We start from the raw sequence: 22,997 nt of genomic DNA on the forward strand, positions 1-22,997 counted from the left end.
GTTGGATCCGACCACCCGTCCCATCTCATCTTGCGCACACAACCCACTGAAGCAGCAGCTTTGGAGAGGCGTGTTATCTAGGCACTCAACACGAAAATCTGCCTCTTGGATTACCTCACAGATTCCTCTGCGCTGATGATTAAATTTCCTCCCAGCATCTGCAAAACATCGCCTTCGCTTACTGCTTTCCACCAGAAGGAGCAACCGGAGCCGGCTGCGCGGCTCGGCGCTCCGTAGCCACCGGCCAAATGACCAGGCACCGTGCTCAGCTCCCATTTCGGGGCAACTCACCCCAACACGTGGAAGAGGCTGGATATTTGTGGACAGGAAATACCCCAGGAAGCACAACCAGAAGATTTAACACCAGCACATCCACGGCACGACATACAGAGTAGGTAAATCAACCGGTGCACTTGCATGGATAAGCCAGAGAGTAGGCTTTCGCCCACAACCATTTGCTTCAGTATTTTGTTTTGACAATTGTTCACGCCACTGATTAGACTAAAAGCTTACATTCATTATCTGTAAATTCCCACGAGTGGTCCATAAAGACGTTTTTAAAAGAGAATTGGGGAGATTCTGCCATTACCACATTAATGCTGAATGTCTCGTTTGGAAAAAAAAGTCATTTTCCAGGTGTTGTTAATGACTGAAGGCTGTTAAGACTTTGGTTCTTTAATTAAAGAACTAAGCACTGCTCCAAAATTAATAGGAAATTCCAGTACCTTGCAGGAGGAAAAGACTTCATCTACTTATAGCTTGGTGGCTTCCAACATTTTGAGCCTTCTCTCCCTTCTCCAAAGCCTTTGGAGAAACTGAAAGGGGGTGGGTATAAGGGAGGTGGTTTTGTTTAAATGCCAGACTTTCTCTTTCCCTCTTAGAGCAGGGGTCCGCATCCCTCAAACACTTATTACTGAGCTGACTTTGTTGACCAGCCATTTTAGGGCTACGGTCACTTGCCATTTATTCTCCCACCCCACCACTAACTTGCAGTTAACCGGGATGTGGATAACACTGAAAACACTCAGGATGCATATGAAGGACCAAAACTATCTTTAAATGTAAAAGCGCTTCTAAACGTGTGAAAGACTGGCCAGAAACTACCTTATTCAAGCTGAATTAATAATCCCTTAATGCCGGAACCGAGTCCACCCTCCTCCACTCCCTTCCCCTCAGCCATCAGAGCAGCCAAAGGCTCCTTTTACCCCCTTACCTATTTTCCTGGTGTCCATAGGGCTGCTCGCTGAAGCAGCCAATATTTCCATCACAGACTTATTACAGAGTGCAAGCCTGAAGACTGCACGTGGTGTCCCTGCAATACACGGCCGCGCTCGGGGCTGGGGAGCTCTGCCCAGAGGAAAAAAGCTTATTCTTTAATTTTCAATGAGTCTAGCTTCTTTTCAAATGCCAAGAGGGAGAAAGAAATGGCGTAGGGTATTTCAGAGCCATTTCTAAAGGAAAAACGGGCAGCAAGACTTGGGAATTGGGAAGCCAACAAGATGCTTTGTTCCACGGTGCGGCTGCTGGACAGCCCTCGCAGCGCTTCCAGCTGCACACCTTCCTCCACCCATCTCCTTCAGGTGTCCAACAAGGACGCACGTTTCGGTGGAGTAAGTGACACAGATTTCATGAATGATGTGGAAGCATTGGCAACTTTTTCGGGACGGGAGGTAGGGCACCAGATTACATCTCGCCTTAACAATAGCTCAGTGATTCATCCTTCCCAGATTAAAATATCTGAACAAAATTAGCAGCGTTTGTAGCCAAACTCTGTGGTCGTCCTATTGCCAGCACCAATTTGCTCAACCATGAGACAGTATTTGTGGAGAATATTGGAAATGCCTTCCAGATTCCTTACATCACCAGCACAAACCGAGTGTAACCCATTTCAGCCTTTTGCAGGTCAGGTTCAAGCGGGGCAGAGGGTGTTTACACCCAGGTTAAGATCACCATATGCTCCAGATTAACCATTCCAGTTCAGATCTGGTCTGGGGATGCTATAGAAGGCTTGAAATAAAACAACAAGAGGTGCTCCTCTTATACCACTCAGCATGCAACTGGTAAGCAGGGAAACTACTCACTATGTTTTTGCTATTAAATATCTGTTTTAAACCTTCCGGGTACGCTCTAAAGCTTAACCTAAGAGAGGTTTTAGGTATTCGGGGAGCTCAGGGACACATCCCAGTGCACATCTCTCCGCTGCCGCACCATTTCACCCTACACGTGGGCTTTTTAAAGAAAATCCTCTCTGTTGCCTCTCTTGGGCTACTCTATGAAGAATGGCACAAAGCAGCATCCAATCCCCAAAATTCTCTCGGTAAATTAAGATTCCTCTGGGGCCCGAGAACTACAAGGCTGAGGCACTAGTGCTGCAGAGAGCACCACCTAACTCCACAAGGCTTACCTGCTGCAGCTGGAGTTAGGGAGAATTCACAGCTACGGCAGATTTTTAAGCAAGTCTCTTCCATGACATAAAAAAGATGTTAAGAAGGACAAACTACTTCGCCTTTTTTTTTTAAGTTTTAAATCTAATTCCTCATTACTGCTGTCCAGCCTTCAATCTCTAGTCAAACCAAGAAAAGTTTAAAAAGGGATGAATGGCAAGACAAACAGCTTCTTTTAAATCCCCTAGACCAAACTAACAGGAATAGATTTAGTTGAATTTATCCTTCACTAGTCTTACAACAGCAGAAGTGTCAAATTCACCACACACTTCCCATTATTACTGCTTTAACATATTAAGATCTTCCATCCCAAAGGATTCACTGCAATAAACCTTATTCACACACCTGAAAAGTTTTCTTAAAAAACTCAGAAACTTTCCAAGTATAAACTGATGCACATAAGGCACTGCAAAGGTATCAGCTCTCGTTTTGATGCCCTAGTAATTATTTTACTAGCTAACGCACTGAAATACCTGAACTCCAACAAGAAATAGTAACTGGAATTCTGCGTAACCTTAAAGTGATTAAGTGACAAGGTCCACGAGATGTAACACCTCCACAGGAGTGACAGAACGTGTGGGTTTTGTACTCTCATCACCACATGTTTTTGCCTTCCTTTCCGCTTGCCCTGTCAAGACCCAGAAGTCACAGGAATTGACCACTCTGCAGTTTGGCTCTGTCATTTTTGTGCTGAATGTCACCAGATGTAGGACAAAAAAGCCAAACCAATCAGGCTTACGGTTTTCAGATGCTATTGTGTTTTTTGTTTAAAGTTACATTTTCCGAGGAGTTCTACCCCAAAAGATAAAATCCCCTTCAGCTGCATAAAAATTGTGGGGACAGAATAGTACCAAATAATTTTATCTCATACCTGCACTTTCACTGCAAGAGTTACATGCTGTTTAGAGCTGTATCCTCTCCCCTCCATGATCTATCCCCCCAAGGCGTAAAGCCCCCTGCCTTTCAGCTGGGGTGCAACACACAATAGCATACACACTTGCCACACATGCACAATTCTATACATAAAGCTTCAGACCAAAGACGTTACTGAAAAATGCACCTTTCTGATTGAGAAATGTAGCTTCTGAAGACATATCAAGTAGTATCCATACAAAGCTTTCTAGGAACATGGGTCTACATGGCTTATTCCCTCCCCACTTTTTTTTTTTTTAAAAAAAGACATTAATTTTGGTCATTATAATTACACCTACACTAGTAAATGTGTATCATGGTAAATGTTTCATAGTAGTATAGTTGATCTACACTAGTAACTGTATATTCATGATAAATGTTTCACAGTAGTATAGTTGAAACATCACAGCTTGTGCATAAAGTCTCTTGCAATATTTTATATTTACTTGATCAAAAATCTTGTTAATTATGTCTTCATTAAACCTCACTTTTAAGAATCATCAGAGCAATCTTATGCACTTCCATCACAGCAACTCTGTTTAGGACACACGGACTTGCATAGTGTACTGTACAAAAATAAGCCTTGAACTTTCATACCAGACCTTCACCAAAGCCTCCTAGTTTCATTTCATTCTGTCCAACCAAAAAAGCCAAAAACTAAAATACAGCTGTTAAATGTTAATCTTTTAAAGAAATTGTAAAATTGTGAAATGTTGCAATGGCACAGTTATGTTTAAAAGCACTTGTATACAAGATGTGTAAGCATATTTTTGTTGGTAACCTTTATATTTATTTAACATTTTTTCCCTACTTTCGTAACACTGTAAAAGTCTGCCATGACTTTAGGAAGTAGCATAAAAAGCAATCATAGGACAGCCACCATCACCTTTTAAATAACCCCATTATTTTCCATTTCCTTTTTTACAGAAAACAGAAAATAGCACATGCTGTGAGGATGAGGATCACAGTAAGCACCGATTTTTTTCGCTGCAGATTTAAAATACCCTGTTATGATTAGAGAACAAAAAATAGAGTTTACACTTCTGCAGCCCTGAAAACTGCACTTCATATATATATATAGTTTAAACATTTATCTGCTATACTATTTCAGTTCACTTTGTATTTAACTGAGCATTGTAAATTTGGATAAAGCAGAGGCCTATACCATGCTATAGCTAACTAGCTTGTTCAGAGATAAACTCTGAACCTGTATCATCATTAACAGCAAGGCTATTTGCATCTAGTAGCTTGGTTTCCAACACACAGCATTTTGAGATATTTAAGTCAAGAGTAGGAGCAGAGTTCATATAAGTGACAATGATAATTTTGACCAAGTTTAGTACATTATTTAGGAGTTGTTTCGAATTTACTTTGTGTACAGTTTTGCAAGCTTACTGTCACATCAAGATGGTAATTAGCACTTTTTTTTTTTTACAGTCCTACAGTACAGATGAAGTGACAAGGACACCTAAGTTAGTTGCTTTTACCTGGAGCACAGCCTAGCATAGCTGAAATAGGCCTTCCAAAGCTTTGAAATTCAACCATTCCACCTGCACCTAGACATACCCAGCAACTGAGGATTTAAGAGCATTTTAAAAAGCAATGAAGAGCAGAAGCTAAAAATACCCCGTTACCAAAAGAAAAAAAAAAATCAGCATAAGGAGGACTATGATGTTATAAGGATTCAACCACAGAATGAAATCATCCTTCCTTCGGAGTCACTGCTCGCTTTCTGCTAACACCAGCACTTATACTTCGCCTTCATTCATTTCCCACACCATCACCCCAAAATTCAGCTCATTTCGAACCCTGCTGGCACCAGTTCCCCATTTGCTCTCGGACTGAAGAGCGGGACAGCCCCGGGCACCCAGCAGAGCTGAGGCTATTGTGGGGCTCACAGCCACCACCCCTTGCCCTGCCTCCTCCCAGACCTCTGAGAGCTGCTTCAATACCTCTTAAACCACGTGCACATCACCCACGGGGTGCAGGGGACAGTCAGGGCTGGATGCTAGAGGGAGAAGCAGCCGGTCAGGGCACCTCTTTGCCCTCAAGCCAGCCACAGCTCTCCTTCAGGCAGCACTTACCCAGCCCCATCAGGTAGCACACACACCGGCATCTCCAGAAAACCCCAACAGCTTCAAAGCCACTTCTTCCTCAGGAACTTGCAGGGCTTCGTCATCGTGAAGCATGACTAAGTTTTGGACAGACTTTTCCATGCCTTGCCTTTATTATTATTATTTTCCCTTTTTTCCCCTGCCTTCTTAAAGGGTACCACCCAAAGAGACCCACCCAGTGACACGAGTCAGAAGCCCGGCATACAGAAGCTCGCTGGAGGAGATTCACACAGGATTTCCACCAACACTTGGTGGCTAAAAAGTTACCCTAATAACACAGCTTTTATTTGGAGAGCCATTTTGAAGAGCTGCCGCGCAGAGCGGCGCGCCGCTACGCAGCGGGCTGACAGGAGCACACGTGCGGCGCGGGATCCTCGCTGCCGTTCGTGCGTTCAGCAGCAGCACTGCCATGCCAAGATGCTGAACTTCAGCCAACGTACGCGAAACCAGTAACAGTCGGACTGAGGGAACCGTTCGGACCAGGTGAGGCGAGCACAAGGGCCGGGAAGACAAGCCACGCACATAAATATTTACTGCAGAGCCAAAGGAAGGCACGGCAAATGAATGCAATTTTGTAATTTTACTGAAGCTAGTCCGACACAAAGGGAAGGCAATCTTTAACTCAGTCCTAAAGCTCGAAGGGCTCTGTGAATGATAATGATAAATCCATCTTCCGAATTCATCTCCTAAATCTTTCTCCGAGATTCTATGATTGCTTTCAAGGAGCAACGCGTAACTTCACCCTTACACAGGTACCTGACAGAAGGCTTTTGCTCACGACTTGCCTTTAATTGAACAATTGTCATCAAGTCCACTTGTATAAAGGGTGCACACCCTGCAGGTTCAGGTAAAAGCTTACAGTTTTATGTTAAACACAGGATTTGGGGCATGCTTACACGCCACCACCAAACGTCATTTCTTGCTTAAGAAACCAGGGTGAAGGAGGAGGTAGAAATCACATTTATAAAAAAAAAATCCCTCTCAACAGCATAAGAGGAAAAAACTCTTCTAAAAAGAGGCGTACAACCTAGCTTAATTGAACACTTTGTGAAGGCAAACCAAACAGGCACCCAAATAGTTACCAGGACTAATAATTAAAACAGGACTTCGCTGTTTGCTATTAGGACTCAGACCACTGAGTACCAAACTTAGCATTTAATGAATAAACGAACAAAAAGGAAGTGTTACCTACTTTGATTATCATAAATTAATCTTTTATCTTTTCTCTTAATCTTAAAAAGCAAACACTGCTGTACCAATAAGCAGTACCAATAATCCTGGTGCATCTTTGGATGGCAGCGTTAGCAGCACAAGAGGAGTTTTACACCGCTGCTGCTGAGCACCGGCATTAAACTCCGAAGAAATTTAATGCTGAGTGTGCAAGTACTAAAGAAAAAAAACCTCTCCGCTCGGGCTTTAAGAGCTGTCCGTTTCTCATTTATTTTGCACGGGTTATTAGAACCAGCTCCAAGACGCATGCTGAATCACAGAAACCTCCGGTTCCTCCACTGAGCATTAGTAAATCCACAGAGCACATGTTAACCTACATGCTTACTGCCTCTTAGGCTGTACTCGAAATGGAAAGATAACCCGTATTTCCATAGTTTTAAACAGCTAGCGTCCCTGCAGGACACGCATTTCTTCTAAGCATCCCGCCTGACTAATTGCGGGGCAGCTGCAAAGTTTGCGCAGTCGGGACAGGAACAAATACCGGGATACCGCAGCTCCCCTGCTAGGGTCAGGAGGAGCACGTGCTGACCGGCAGCGGCAGCTTTTAGCGCTCTGTCACAGAGCTGTGCTGCTCCCCTCGCACGCAGGACCTGCTCAGGTAACCCAAGACAAGGCTCGCTGCACGAGGGCTCGCACCACCGGGATCCCCTGTGACCGGCACCATGAAGAGACACTTCAGCGTTGAAAAGTTCTCGCTTGACCCCCGAGAATGGACATGCCTCTGCACGCCACAGTAACAGTTTTCCAAAGGAAAACGTGGCTCATTCAGGTACCCGGTGGCCTCAGTGGGAAGGACCATGCATGGCAGTTCCCACCTGTGACCAACCAGCACCGTGACAGCCCCCCCTTTCCAGGATGGCATTAGAAAAAAAAATATTCCAAAATTGGAAACTATATCCCAAAACTCAGACAAGTAAATTTTATCCCCTCCCCCCCACACACCTGTTACCTGCCTGTGGTTGCTGTCAAGCTTTCTCTGCAAAGTCATTTAAAAGAGTTTTTACCAAAATTTGCAACAGGAAAAAGAGAAGAGACGCGGTTTACGCTGTAAGGCTTTTCTCTTACCTTGGACTAAACTACTGCCTAAATTCCTCATCAAACATCCTACAGGTTATTGTTTCCGAGTACTGCCGTAAAGACACATTGTTTTGATGTTTTTATTCTGGAAGCGGGAGGAAGAAACGAACTGCTGTCCTACGATAACTAGGAAGCCGCCATCACATAAGGAATCCCCCAGAAGCGTACAAACCAAACAGCCCGCTTTATCACTAAAACCAAGCTTCTGGAGGATCTCTTCTGTAACAGTTTTAAAACCACTCTTGGTCATCACGTTCAACACCCCCACCCCACGTCTGCTTTCTTTCCGAGAGCTAGCTTTTAGCCTTTGCTGCCTGGCGCGTGCAGTTTCCCTGTCAAGGCTGGGGCAGTTTTGCAAACTCGGTTTCCCGAGAGCCTCTCGGCGGCGGGGTGAGGACTTCCTCCGAGGGCAGGGGGAGCAGGAGCAGCGAGCACGCGGGATCAGGCCCCGGGACGAGAGCCGCCTGCAGTAGCCATGTGCCGCAGCTCCACGTCGGTGGGTTTGCCACCCCCCTCCCCTTCGCTAGCCCCCTCGCCCTGCCGTTTCCTCAAAAACGAGCCCCTCTTTGAGGCAAACAAGCTGCGTCTTTAACAGATCACTCCAAATCCAAACTGCATGGGTGTTTTTTTTTTTTTTTTCATTCCACCCCTAACCACCGTTTAACACGAAGCTTCAGGAAAACGAGTAACTGTGAACGCGTCTAATAATTGAAGATACGTTTTTGTCAACACGATGTTTTGTTCACGCAGACCGGAGCTCTCTCCAACTGGAATTTTAATTCCTGCACCACGACACTTAAGGCTCCGTTAGGGCGCAGCGAGCTCCATTTTTGAGGGAAAGCTTACTTTTAAATTTTAAAAGTCCAGGTCCTGTGAAATCGATTTCCCAAAAGAATACAATCCTGCCATTTTCAAAGGGGAAAAATGTATTAGACACGCAGCGTAGGCTACATATTTTAAAATAGCGTTCCTAAAGTTCAGCTGAGCATGAAAGTTAATCTTTCAAAAGTGAACATTCAGCTCCAATTGTGTTCAAGTGTACCAACACTAGCAAAAAAAATGCACTATTTTTATAAGTTCTCCAGATATTTTTAGCAGGTCTCTTCTTAAACAGCAACTGATTTTATGGTAATATGTTCTCCTATATACACATTTTTAAGGATACACACACGCGGTTTGAAACATTTCTCGAACTACAGCCACTCTTTCGCTACCAAGACATCAAAAAATTAAGATGGAATAAGGCCCTTCCCGCCTGAAGATCTTTCATTTCAAGACTGTTTCATTTCAATACTTAATCCCATACCTAAGAAGTGTCAGATGCGTTTTGTTATCCATGCTCTACCCCGAATTTCAACTTGATTAATACAGAATATGCCTCATCTTGCCCGTTAGAGGCAGTTTCCTATTCAGATGGGCAAAAGGACGGTTTTAGGTGATGCTGGCTCCAGTGCACCACGAAGAGGCAGGCAACAGGGGAAGCACATTGCTGCTGGGGTTACACTACACAGGAGATGGCTTTTACACTGCGACCGTCTCTTGTGTGTGCTGCTGCGAGAATGCACTTCGGTGAAATAACAACTCACATTATAGCTGGGTACAATTTTCCTTTCCAAATTTCAACACACGCAGAAAAAAAACGCACCTTTTTTCCACCCTGCTTTTTTATTGCTATTAAATGTTACATGCTCGGTATTTTAATATTTACCCTAATATTGACCCTATACTTGGCAAATAAAATGTGTTACTAAAAATATTCAACTACAAACATCAAGATTTTCTTCTTGGCTAAACGTATGCATCTTTCTACACACAAACCTATATTGCAGGTTTGGAAAGATGCAAAAACAGGAGATTATATAGATAGATAGAATTTGTTATATTTTTAATTACCTGAAACACGCCCAAGCACACAGAAGCTCTTGCTCCTATACAGAAACTTTCCAGAGCCAAATTGCTTACTGCAGGTGAGGAGAAAAAAAAATAACTGCCACTGCAGTGCCCACACTGATAAGTGAGCCCAGGAGCACCAAATCTGCTTCTCCACAGCACACCCCAAGCCCAGAGACCCTCACAAGTTTCAGATGGCACTTTTAACAATATTGTCTTTATTTGGAAAGCAAATGCAGATAAATATATAGAGAGATGTAACACACTGCATTTATGGTGAGTCACATTTCTAGACAAAATAAGGAAAACTTCGGTTTTTATCTCAGCTTTCCACCCTTAGCATTTAAGTCCACATACCCCTCTATACCCTGCATCAGATAACCATTTTGCATACAAAAACAAGTTGAGAGAGCACCCATGAGAAGAGAATTGCTCTGAAGCGCCCCGGAAGCACATCCTGCACCTCAGTACTGTTAAGTGCATCAATTCTACTCAAACTTTTCCACCTATTTTTCCCCCCTCTGCAAAATATGAAAAGTTACCCTCACATTTTATAACATTTAAATTTTGCACCCATTCCCCATCTGTTTTCTGATTTAAAATAAACAAATTCCAATCACAAAGCCGACTCAAACTGCAAGAGCAGAAATCCCACACCCATACAGCACGGTGCCTGTCTCGCTGGACAAAGTCACCAAAAAAAAAAAAAACCTGAGCCCCTACCCATGCTCCACACCACTGTGCTCTCTTTATCAAGAGCTCAGGAGGAGAAAGCCCTGAAAGTTAAGATGAATTCAGGGAGAGGAGGCTTAAGGAGGGAAGTTTGTTTTTGAGCCCTGCCCACAGTTAAGAAGGTGTATTTTAGTACTGCCTGGGTCCCTGCTCGTGGGCGTTATGGGAAGCTTCACATTTTCTGTTAGGTAGGTAAATCCCAAGCTATTCACGATTTTTTCGGGTCAAGACTAAGCATTTGAAGTCCACCCAAAAGCTAACCAGAAGCCATTAAAGGACTCCAGCACTGTAGAGTCCTATGCTGTGCACTTAAAAGAGTGACTGAAATGAATGCCTCCATTTTACAAAAATACCACCTTCAAGGGCTCAAAAAGGTGGAAAAGTATTTTTATTACCCTACGCTTAAAAACAAAAAGAAAAATTTTTTAAACATTTTCTGATTATACTTTACTACCCATGAATTACACTCCTAAAAAAGTTTTTTTTTTTAATCCATCCCTACAAAATTTATCACATCTACACAAAACTTAACGTCTACTACAAGTATGCTCTCAGAGTACCTTCCACAAAGGGAAGGCAGAAAAAAAGAGAACAAAACCAAACTTTCAAGATGTAAGTTTAGAGACGTGTTTCATGTACTTCAGCCTACTTAAAAAAAAAATGCAACAAGTGATTTTGATGACCAGACAGTATGAGGAGTTGTTACGAAGAATTTTCTGTTCTTGCATTACAACTTGTTGCCTATATAAGAATCACAAAATTTGTCCAGGTTTTCCACTATAACTGTGACTTTCAAAGATATTTTTTTTCTCAGAAAAAAAAGTCCTGCTCACATCTGCAAAAGTAATGTGAGAACAGAGACTAAACCCCCCAAATTCACTACGTAAAATTTTGACCCTTAGCTTTTGAAAACACTAACTTGGACCCAGGCATGGCCCTCAGCCTCCTTCCACAGGAAGGAGCACAAATACAGCTGGTGAGTGGCATTTTCTATCACGTCTTCTTACATACAGCATGTTTCGCCCTGCTTCATATTTACAGAAGCAAAACTAAAAATGTCTGCCACTAATTTTTTAATTTTTTTAAATAACCCTGACTGCTGTAGCCACCAGACATAGGTTAGCCCTGCGAAGCCGCTTCCCACCGCCTCGCGCACACAAGCCACAAACCCTAATTATACAAAAAATTAGCAACACAATTCAACGCCCATCCCACAGCGCAAGGCTCTCTCCTGGAACAGGCGGGTTTTGTGAGGACTTTGGGGCCTGTTTCCCTCAGATCGGCCTTCCTTCGGCTACTTAAGCATTACAGGTGAAGCAGAGCTGGAAAGCCATTACCTGTGCCACGGCTGTCAGGAGGCCACACCACCCGCGTGGCACACCTCTGTCCCTCTCCTCTCCCGAATTAACCCCCCCCCCAGGAGAGACAAACTGAATTCATTTTCTCAACAGAAACAAAGGACCCCAGAGGCATGGGGGAAAAAGAATTGGCCTTCCAATCAGAAAAAATGCCTCGTCATTACCACAGTTCAGTTCAGGTGCGGCGAGCACTGTAGGCACCTGGAAGGGCCAGGCACAGCCCCAGGTGCCCCCAGTTAGCACCATCCCTTCCCCCTCATCACACACCGGCGACATCGGGGCCATCTGAATAATCAGATTGCAGCACACATCGCCTTGCGAGGTGCCAGCCGCTCCTGGATGGCCATGAGGTAGCACCCAAAGGCCTGTGCCACAAGTTTCATGGGCTCAGGGCTGTGGCCATCCTCCTGCACAAGAGGAGAGCTAATCCAAACCACGACTGTGACCAACCGTGCCCCCCGTTCCTCTGCCGAGCGTGACTAGCAGGCAGAATTATTGCAATGCCTTCGCCGAGTTTTAAATAAAGTGACCTAAACCTTTAAATATTGCCATGGCCTTCCTCCATGCAGAGGGGTCCGAATGCAGAAATTCTGCATTCCTTTTGCATTCCCTTGAGATTTCCATAGTAAGTCAGGAATCTACTCCGAGCTTATTAAAGACTTTGCACCTCCCCCAAAATAATTCCCCACCCTTCCATCAAGAAAACCTTGACCAGGCCCCTTCTTTCAGCGGCAGCGTATCCAGCCCTCCCTCTTTAAATACTTCCAGGGGGAGGGGAGGCCGAGAGCCACACACAGGCTCTGCACAGCAGGTAGAAAGGTAATTTTGCAAACCTGGGTGTGCCCACTCCAAACGTGAAGATCCAGCAGGGGCTGGAATGCAGTGACTACGGGGCCCAAGAATCTCCCTCCCAACAGCCCGCCAGGCACCCTCCATCGCCTCGGCTCGGCTCCACGGCAGCCCCGACCAACACCACCTCCTGACCTCCTTTTACGTGACAAGGATATGGATTGCCAAACTCTTACCCTTTCCTCCCAGCCACCTCAGCAGAGAGATACCCACAAACCACCTCTGGGAGCAATAAGATACACACACCCCCAAAAAAAAAAAAAACAATTTAGGAATTTGTGAGGCAGTGAGCTAGAACTCTCCACGAAGCACCCTCACAGCAATAGGGGGGGCAATACAACGTACTGAATAATTTCAATACAACATACTGAATAATTTCAAAGCACTACAAAACAAATTTTTGCTGCTGTGAAGCATCTTTTGACCCAGCTTAATTGTACACTCACACTTTAAGACAGATTTGATATATATCCGCACACACATTTAAATACATTTAAAATGGTGTCACTTCCCTGCCCGTTTCAGACACAGTGGAGCGCGCAGGGCTCCATGGAAGGCTCCCCGGCCCTGCAGCGTGCAAACGCACTGGGTGGGCCTGGTGAGCAGCACCCCCCGCCCTGGCCGTATCTGACACCCTCCCCTCGTCCAAAAAGGATACAGGGACTCCAGATAAGTTACTTTGAAAACACGTTAGTGACCATTTGCACCAAAACACTCAACCCTTGAAGGCTGTGCTTTTATGCACATCCAGCAACTCTAAATACACACCCAGTAAGCAACGTCTAGAGCCATGGAAAAATATCTCCAACTTCGTGACACCACCCCTCAAAAAAAGAAAAAGTATTGTACATCTAGAAAAGGAACAAGAAAGTTACTTTAACGTATGGAGGCCACTGAATGAATTTTACGTGGCTTTCTATATTTGATTTTGGAAAAGGGGGAGTGGAAACAAAGGGGAAGGAAGTGCAGTTATGAGAAATGCAATTTAATTTTCTGTTAAACAGCAGTATAAATCCGAACTGTGTGTGTTTTAACAAGTAAGATCTTTGGGAGAAACAATGAAGGTATACTGATACAATTATATCTGTTTTTTAACCCCCCTCCAGTATACTGCCTATACGTAGGCAACGCGTGCCTAGAGAAGTGCTAAAGTTCAGTGTACAATTCCTCTCAACCCAAGTTACAGACAGATCCACATTTCTGATAACTGCTAATTCACAAATATGAAGACACACTACCAAATATGAAGAATGGACTTTTACACTGTTTCAGCTGACGACTGAAAGGACAGGAAAATACATTTAAACACATTAAACAATGATTCAAAAAGTTGGGGGCGGGGGGTGGTGGGGTGAAGGGCACAGCTATTTTTAATTTACCTTTACCATGAGTGAAATGAATTTGTTTTCAACAGCTTAAAGAAAATGCTATTTGTGCAAGCTTGAGATGATTAAGCATGATAATAAAGTTCATTTATTATGGAGACTGGTAGGAAGTGATCAATTCTTACGTGTGGCACGGACTTTTCCTCCTCAAAACTAGAAAATATTTTCTATCTTTTTATATACAAAAGATCTGAAATACAGACTGCTGTAAACCAAAGCCATATATCTTGCATTATAAATGAGAAAGAGCACATATATTAATTTCCAATGAAAAGTATCAAATATAACCATAAAGATTACCATGCTATGAAATGGCCCAGAGAGGGGCTCGCCCCCTGCCTTAACTAGATCAAGAATCCTCCATACTTTCTCAAGCAAACATTTCCTCCAACACTAAATAGTGATTAAACTTTTAATTCTCAAACACCAAGTCACAATACCCAGCAAGACAGCTAATTCACCTTCTCAAATCAACTACGTTAAAGAGACTGCCCTTTTTAAAACAACCCTGAAATAGCAGAAGCCCCTTTTAACAAAGTTACACAGACAGACATACTTCCCAGATTGAATAATGGAGTGCAGGAACAAGCACGTGGAAAGTTTGATCTATTTTGCTATTTACTATCTAGTGCACGCCAGGTTTTCTCTGATCTAAACATTTGTGAAAGAAACACGCTGAATTGCTATAGGCAGTATAAAAATACTACCCTGCTATATTGCAACTATTCCTTCTTTACATGAGGCCCACAAGAATTACTACCTTGCAAGAATTAAACATACATTTAGAAATTAAGGATGCATAAATCCTGTCCTTATTGGGAAGAAATCATCCTCCTGCTGCTTCTCTATACCAGCTCAAAACAGTGATGAAAAATCCTCCCGAACACAGATATTCAAACACAGACCTACACTACGTGTCTATAAAATGCTGCGGACTCCAACATGGCAGGATCAGAAAATATGTATACCAGGATATTTACAAAATGCCTTTTGTTGCTGGAGCAGGGCTCATGTGCTTGCCCGTTATACAGTCCACAACACATTTTATTTCCTGCTAACACACAGATTTCTAACTCCTCTCAAGAACTTTAAAATTTAAAATCTTTACAATCCTCTGCCCTCGGACCACAATAACCTGCTTCTCCCACAAAAAGGCTTTTTTTTTTTTTTTTAATCCTACAGTGTTGCTTGGCCAATCCAGGCCATTAGAAATACATGGGGCGATTCTAGAAAGCCTTTAGGACAGCGTAGAGAGCACGGCTGGGTGTTTAAGAAAGCAGCCCATTTATCTACGGGGAATAGAAACACAAACCTAAGCATTTTTCAAATCGCTTCTCACTGGGTAAATAAGGGTAATCCGAGGAGGGAGGGGGAAAAAAAATTAAAAAAAAAAAAGAAAAACGAAGAAATTACCTTTGTCTTTTAGGGACCGAATGCTCAACTTCTATGAGTTTCCCGTGCAGCTCCACTTTACCTGCAGAGCCGAAGAGAAGGGGGAAAGATTGGAGGGCGGCCGCGCGCCTCCCGCGCCTCCCCGCCGGGCTCCGCAGCGGCGCGGGGCAGGAGCCGGGAGCGCAACACGTTACGGGCCGGCCGCCGGCGGCCCCGGGGCGCCGACACAGCCCGGCTCCCGGCGCTGCTTCGGGCAGGGCCGGGCCGGGCCGAGCCGTGCCGAGCCGCCGGGCCTCGGACACGGGCGGAAGATAGGAAGGGAAGCAGCACCGGCACCCCCGAGCTGGCTTTCCCAGCGGGGGATGCGTAAAGCCGCTTCGGGCGTATTTTATTTTTTTTTTTATCGCTATTCTTTTTTTTTTTATTATTATTATTTATTTGTAATATGTATATTTTTTAAAAGCCACCCGAAAACAGGATGTCGGGGCCAGGAGCCGGCGCGCTGCTGGAGGCGGTGATGGGTGCGTGAAAGCAGCGAAAAGAAACCGAAATAAATCCCGGGCGGTGCGGGGAGGGCAGCAGCGGCTTCCCCCCCCCCTCCCCCCCAAAACCCCAAGACTTTGGGGCCGGGTGGGCGGCTCGCCCCCAGCCCTGCGGGGAAACCCGCGGCCTGCGCCCAGCCGCAGCGATGGGGGCGGAGGGGGGGGGGTCCTGCCCCCCCCCCCCAGCCCCAGGCTGTGGGGTGGGGAAAAAACATGGGGGCCGCCGCAACGCGGGGCCGTGGGCCCAAGGCTGCCGCCCCTGCCGGCCCCATACGCCCCCCCACCCCCCCCCCCAAACACCACCGCCCCCCCGGGGGGCCGGGGAGCAACGGGGGAACGGCCCCGGCCGTGCCTGAGCTGGTGCCGGGGGTGGGGGGCACAGCGGGGACCCCCCCTCGGCCCCTCCATCTGGGCGGCCGGAGCCGTCGGGGAAATTTGGGGGGGTGGGGGCTGAAGGATGGGGCCGGGAAATTCGGAGGGGGGGGGGCCGAAGGATGGGGCCGCTCACCTGAAAGTGCCTCGATGGCCTTCATGGCCCAGCTCTCGTCGGGGCAGTCCACGAAGGCGTACCCCGTCTTGACCAGGAACTGGCCCGAGAAGGGGATCTTGGAGTCCTTAAAGAGACTTTCCAGGTCGAGGGGGCTGACGTTCTCGCCGAGGTTGCCGATGTAGAGCTTGTTCATCTTCCTGGCGGCTCGGGGAGGCGCGCACGGCGGGCTGCAACCCTCGTCTTGCGAGAGGAGGTGGGGAGGGAGGGGGAAATAAAACAAAATGCGATGGAGGAAGGAGAGAGAGAGAGGACGGGAAGGAAAAAAAAAAAATCAGATCTGCAGCTCGCGTCCCTCCCTCCCTCTCTCAAGGGGTAAAAAAAAAAAAAAAAAAAAAAAAAAAAAAAAGAACGTGGCCAAATGGGAGCCCTAAGTGCCTGCCGTGCTACCCGGGCGCATGGGGGGCGCGGGGGAAACACCCAGCGCCGGGGCCGCGGATGGCGGGCTGAGGAGAGGAAAAGGAGGAGGGAAAGAGGGAAAAAAAAAAAAAAAAACTACTTTTTTTGTCTTGCCCCCGAGCCCCTTTGGCAGCAGCAGGCGGACTATGAAAATGTCACACTACGTGCGTGCAGGCGCCGCCTCTCCGTATAAAAAAAAAAAAAAAAAAACACACAGAGAAGGGAAGGGGGAGGGAAGGAGAGAAGGGGGGAAAAAAAAAAAATTACTTGAATATTCCGGCTTTTTGAATGAGCCACGTGTTCAAACTACAAATCAACTTCTCACGTGAGGAATCCCAGCTCTTCAATTAGCGAGCGGCCGGGGCGCGCACACAGCCGGAGGAGGAGGAGGAGGAGGAGGAGGAGGGGTGAAGGCCGGGGGGGGGGGGCTGCCCAGGACAGGACAAGTTTAGAGAGGGCCGGGAGCTGGGGGGGGAGGGAAGGGGAAACCGGAGCCGGGTGGGCGAGGGCCCTGCGCCGCCTCTGCCCTTCCGCCGGGGGGGCCCCGAGCAGCGCCGTGCGCCCCCGCTACCCGAAAACGGCTGGGGCGGCCGCGCCTCCCCCTGCGAGCTGGGGGGAGCCCGGCCACGGAGGGAGGGGAAAAGGCACCGCAATGCCCGCCCCCCCCCGGCCGCTCCTCCCCCGGCGGGCCAGGCTGGGGGGATTGTTCATTGGGGTCGCGCCTGGGCGAGATGGGGCGGGGGGAGGAAGAGGAGGAGGAGGAGGAGGAGGGATGGGGGTGGGGATGGGGGAAGGCGGAGGGGGTGGGGGAAGGTGGGAGGGGGAGGGGGGGAGGGGGCGGGGGTCTCTGCAGCCCCGGCGGAGCCCCATATGGTAATGTTTCTGCAGGGCTCTGCCGAGGAAAGGAGGGAAGAAAAGGGGAGGGGTAAAAAGGAAAAAAAAATATATATATATATATATATTAAAAAAAAAAAAAGACAAAGGGGTGGAGGACGGTTGGCCGGGGGGAGGATGGGGAAGGGGAGACCCGCGGGGCGAGGGGGCCGCGCTGGGTCCCGCGGCTCCCGGGGGGGGGTCGGGGTGCGGGGGCGGGGGGGTCCCCGCTCGCTGCTCGTCTGCTTGGTGGCGGAGGGGGCCGGGCGCTGCCCCAGGCTGGCGGGGGCACACAAAGGGCTCGGCGCCCCCCTCCCTCCCTCCTTCCATCCCTCCCTCCCTCCCCCCCGGGCCGGTTTAAGGAACCATTCATAATTCTCCCCATTCGTGCGGATATACAATGGTGGGCTTGTGGGGGAGGGGCCGGGGGGTGGGGGGGGTGTGGAGCCCTTCCAGCGCAAACAAAATGTTGCCCGAAAAGATGAAGAAAGGAGACGGAAATGAAAGCCAGCGCTGCGCTCCGCACAGCCAGCTCGGAGGGCTTGTCTGAAGGATTTCGGAGCGCTTTTACCGGAGGGCTGCCCCTCTTTCGCCCCGACCCCCGCCGGCCGCGGACGGGCTTTCCACGCGGCCGCCCCCACGCGTGGCCCCGCTCCGGCTCCTCCGGGGGGCCCCGGGTTTGCCCCCGAGGTGGTGGTGGGGGGGGGGCGGCCTTTGTTCCCCCCCGTGCGTCGCCAGCAGCCGCTCCCCTGTCGCCCGACAGCGTCGCGACATCGCCCCGCGGGCTCCTCGCTCGGGCCGGGGGACTTTGAATTGTCACCTCCCGGCCGGGGCAGCGCGCCCCTGGGCGCAACTTCCCTTTGGGAGCAGATCGGCAAACAGTTGTCTCGAGGGGAAAAAACAGATTCTCGATATATTATTTTTTTTTTCTCCTACTCTACTAACCCGGTGGCGGCTCGCTGGCGCTGGCCGTGGCATTTTCCCTAGCCGAATTTGGGTTTCGTTAGCCCACCCCGAGCAGCCTGCCTAAAAGGAACAATTCCCCGTGGGAGCTGAAAGCAGCCCCCTCCAAACTACCGGCTCCTTGGTCAAACTTGGGAGGGGAACCAGCCGCCCTCCTCGCAGATAAATTGCGTTCTTCGTAAATCTGACTTTGTACCGAATTTCCAAGGCAGGCTGCATGCGCTCATTTCGACGTGGTTGCTCCAGAGCCTTGTCTGGGGGCTCCTCGTAAAGCTGCTAACCAGGGTGCACACATTACATTTACTATTCCACTTTGCTAATCTGTTTTGCTGCAAGATTTATTTTTTTTTTTTAAAGAAACGAAGCTTGGGAATTCACAATAACAGGACGCATCGCTTGGCCAACATCACAAAATGCTTCACAATCAGATGGTTGGGGGAAAAAAACCCTGCTTATTAGCAATCCCTTTCTTTTGATACTCTGAAAACATCCTGCTAATAAGCTGAAATATTTTCTGTAAAGCTAAATAATGTATAGCTTTGTTTGTCAAGAAGTGTGGGTTGGTTAGTGGTTTCGTGAGTAAATCCAAATCTTGAATGCCAAAAAAAAAGGGCAAATCAACAACAAAAACTTGCTCACGTTGCTGGATAAATCCCCGCTTCCCTTTGCGCACGAGCACGCTCCGGACCAGCTTGGCACCCCAGACCCTCACCCTTTGGAGTGTGTACTTTTACAATTTGAGGCGTAATTCCCTTCGGCAGTCCCAAACCCAGCACGCCGGGATGCTCCTAGAGCTACCGCCTTTTCCAAACCACCTCCGCGGGCAGAGCCGCGCCGAGAGGCGGTGCGTCTTTTATTTTTATTTCATTTTCCATTTCATTATTTCATTTCATTTTTTCCCCCCCCCCCTCGAATTCCGACCGCGTCCGCTCATCGCCCACCCAAACCGAGCCGCGGAGAAAAACCACGGCGAGCAGCGGGAGGCGCGGAGCTCTGAGCACTCCGCGAGGCTTTCGCTCCATCAACGAGCAGCCCCGGAGGAGCTCCCCGGTGGGCTCCGCACCGCCCGCCGCCTCGGATTTTGGGGGGCTGCCGGCGGGGGCGGCTCCCTCCGGGGGGTGGCGGAGCGGGGGGGACCGGGGACGCGGGGCGGGGGTCCCCCCCGCCCCGCGTCCCCGGTCCCCCCCGCTCCGCCCGGTCTCGGTGCCCCCCGTCCCCGCCACCTCCGCCCTCGCCCCCCGGTGTGGGGGCGCGGAGCCGTTCCCGCGCGGCCATCGCCCCCCGTGGCGGGCGCGCGCCGGGGCGTGGCGCGCCGCCGCCGCCGCCGCTTTCCCATTGGCTGCGCCCCGCCGGCGGGGCGCCACTGGCTGGCGGGAGGGCGCGCGCCGCGCCGCCGCGCCGCCCCATTGGCTGCCGCGCCGGCCCCCGCGGCGCTGTGGCGCGAAAGCGGCGGCGGCGGCGGCGGCGGCGCGGGAGAGGAGGGGCGGGGGTCCGGGAGGGGAGGGGAGGGGGCGCGGGTGGGGAGGGGAAGGGGGATGGGACGGGGACGGAGGGGGAGGGCGGGGAGAGCCGGGCCTTTGTCACGCGGTAAGTGGGGGCCGCGCCGGTGCCGCTCACCGGGGAGCGCGGCGGACAAAGGGGCGGCGGGGCCCGGGCGGGGAGGCGGTGGTCCCGCAGGTCCCGGCGGTCCTGCAGCCTCTGGCCTGGGGATGCCACCGGGACCGGCCGCGGGAAGCGGCGGCTCCGTTCACACCGCGTTCGGGCACCGGCTTCGCCCGCCGCGGCTCCGGACCGGGAGCGGGACCGGGAGCGGGGCCCCGGCACCACCGCTGCAGCCGCACGGAGCCGCCGGGAGCCCGGCCCCGACAGCGCCGGGAGCCGAGCTCGGGGCGCGGGGACCGCGGAACTGCGGCAGCCGGAGGGCTCGAGGGAAAAAGCCTCGCAGCCGGCTCCGTTCGAGCTCGGGGGGCTTGGTTCCGTTTGGTTCCTTTTCTTGTTTTTTTTTTTTTTTTTCCCCAATAAAAAAAAAGAGCTCCTCTACCCATCTGTGTGATTCTGCTCGCCGGGATTTCTTCATTTTATTATTTTATTTTATTTTCCAAGGGACTTTAGGGTAATGTTGTGATACTAAAATATAACGCGAACAATATTTGTACCTAACCGTGCCGGTGGTGGCTGGGGCTTGGGATGAATCCGCGTGCTCTGGCTGGGAAGCAAAGGCTTCAGTTCTTCATGTTGCCCAGGGATCTCCCCACTCGAGCGCTGGTTGTTGGCTTTATCTTGTTTGCAGCCCCCAAACAATTGCAAACTGGTCTTGCAAAACCACAAAACGTCTTCACGCGCATTTAAAGCACAAAACCAACTCGCAGTCTCGTTTGAGTACACCAGACAGAAAACTTTTTAATCAGTGTTCACCGTGCTTGGTGCAGCTGGATTCAAAATGGGGCTTTAAAAATAGTGCTGCCGTGATATTTCAGCCCGATACCTGAAATCTGAGATCCTCACCGTGGTGGCGGAAGGAGAAGGTAGAGAAAATATAAATGCATCATGTGCGAGCCGGCCAGGCAGATTCAGAAGTTTATTTGATCAAGTGACAGGAGCCATCGCCAACATGGCTTCCCCTGGCCACAAAGTGTTGTGTGGGGCTTTCACGAGGAGCGCAGGGCTGGAAACGAAGGCGTTATTTCAGGAGGAAGAGTGCTGCTCACTGTTTGAATGCGTTTTAACTCAGCTCAGGTGGTTTTTTGTTCTGTTTTTGTTTTGTTTCCTTTGGTTGAGTTTTGGAGAAATCAGGCTGCGTTCCTTGCTTGGCTCCCCTTTTGCTCAAGGAGCTCTTTTTTTTTCTTTTTTTTTTTTTTTTTTTATTGCCATGGGGGGAAAAAAATCCCCAGAAAGGGAGCAAAATGGGTCAGCAACCCAAGCGTGAAATCCCTGCGGAGAGAACAATGCGAGCCCCTTCTCCAGGGGCTGTTGTGCCTGGCTGGGGCAGGGGCGATGTCCCCAGCCTGTGCCAGGGGCACCTGGTGGGAGCTCCCCCAGCCCCTCCGTGGCTTGCAGTTGTGGGAAGGGAGAGGTACTTCTGGGTTTTTAACGCCTAGCACTGCCTAGATTTTGATGCCCAGAGTTTCTTCCAAACAGCCACTATTTATTAGTAATATTTTTTTTTAAAAAATGTCTTCATTTCTTTCTCTACAAATTTTGGTAGAACACTGGCCTTTGAAGAAAGACTGAAACATTTTGTTTTTGATTTAAAAAAAATAGATTTGGGGTAAAAAAAAAAGTTATCTTGTTTTATTAAAAACACAGTGCTGCTACCTGCCAAAGTTTCATAGAGTTTTCTTTTTTGTTGTTTTGTTTTAAATTGGTTTAATATCTTAAAATATATTTATTCTCTAGCCTGAGGTTGATAAGAATTCAATGCCTTCCAGCTCAAGCAAGAGTTTATTTTTGATTTTGATTTTGTCTTTTTACGAATCCTATCAGGAATAAGTGTTCCCCTATCAAGGTAACACTCATGAAACCAGCTGCTAGAATTAGCCATTAGTGCATGTGCCCTCTGAAGAACATGGTCACGATCCTTTGTGTCGAAAAATGCGTTTTCCCTTCCCAGTATATGTTTTATCAGTTGCCCCTTATTATTTTTCCCAAGATCAGAAAGCAACCTAATGCTAAATACAGTTGGGTTTTTGTTTCTGCTCTGGTCCTCAGGCAGTTGAGCCCATGAATTACAGAGCCTATGGCAGGCTTAAACTACCTGCAAGGCTGAAGGCTGAGCTGCAGCATTATTGGCTCCTCCTGCAGACATTGCTGCTTATATCCGAATCATTTCCCTACGTCATTTCAGTTATTCTTTATCTGCTTTTGAATAAGTTAAGCTCAGCCTCCTGGGTTTCTCACAAAAGCCATGCCGTGTAACTGTTTCCGTTGCAATGGGTTAGCTTGGTGTAGGGTTCATATTTTTAGGGATAAAATGGTAGGGAACTTTGATTATGAGATCTGTTCAGATTGGTATTGTCAGCATAAAATGGCTGGCACAGTGATACTATGGAAGGAAATACCTATCTTTTTTTTTTTGTCCAACTTAGGGTTTTCTGACAGTTAATTAGTCAATGAAGTTTGACCTTTTTTTTTTTCTAAAACATTTTTATGTACAGCCCAGTTATTGAAGAAAAAATAAAATAAAATAAAGTAACGAAGTTAAGTAACTAAAACTTCTCCAAAAATAATTATTTAAGTAGGAGAAGAGAGATCTGTAAAAACAAAAATAGTCTGCATCCCCGTAAGGCGTAA

At 48.3% G+C, this 22,997-nt stretch overlaps 1 protein-coding gene across 2 annotated transcripts in view; it reads right to left on the reverse strand.

Annotated features, from left to right (window-relative positions):
• IGF2BP3 (insulin like growth factor 2 mRNA binding protein 3) overlaps positions 1–17,490 on the reverse strand; it is a 110,715-nt gene extending 93,225 nt beyond the window's left edge. Inside the window, exons 1-3 of one of the 2 annotated variants that reach the window (XM_080582671.1) lie at positions 17,139–17,490; positions 16,434–16,655; positions 15,405–15,465 (exon numbers count right to left, since the gene is read on the reverse strand). In XM_080582671.1, coding sequence (XP_080438797.1) covers positions 15,405–15,465; positions 16,434–16,608 — 236 coding nt within the window. In that variant the 5' untranslated portion in view covers positions 16,609–16,655; positions 17,139–17,490. Of the gene's footprint in view, positions 1–15,404; positions 15,466–16,433; positions 16,789–17,138 lie in introns of those variants that run through there. The other variant, XM_080582672.1, reaches the window with a different exon arrangement.
• Between the last annotated feature and the right edge of the window lie 5,507 nt (positions 17,491–22,997).

This window comes from Anser brachyrhynchus (assembly GCF_964034855.1).
Source record: "Anser brachyrhynchus genome assembly, chromosome: 2".
Classification (NCBI taxonomy): Eukaryota; Metazoa; Chordata; class Aves; order Anseriformes; family Anatidae; genus Anser; species Anser brachyrhynchus.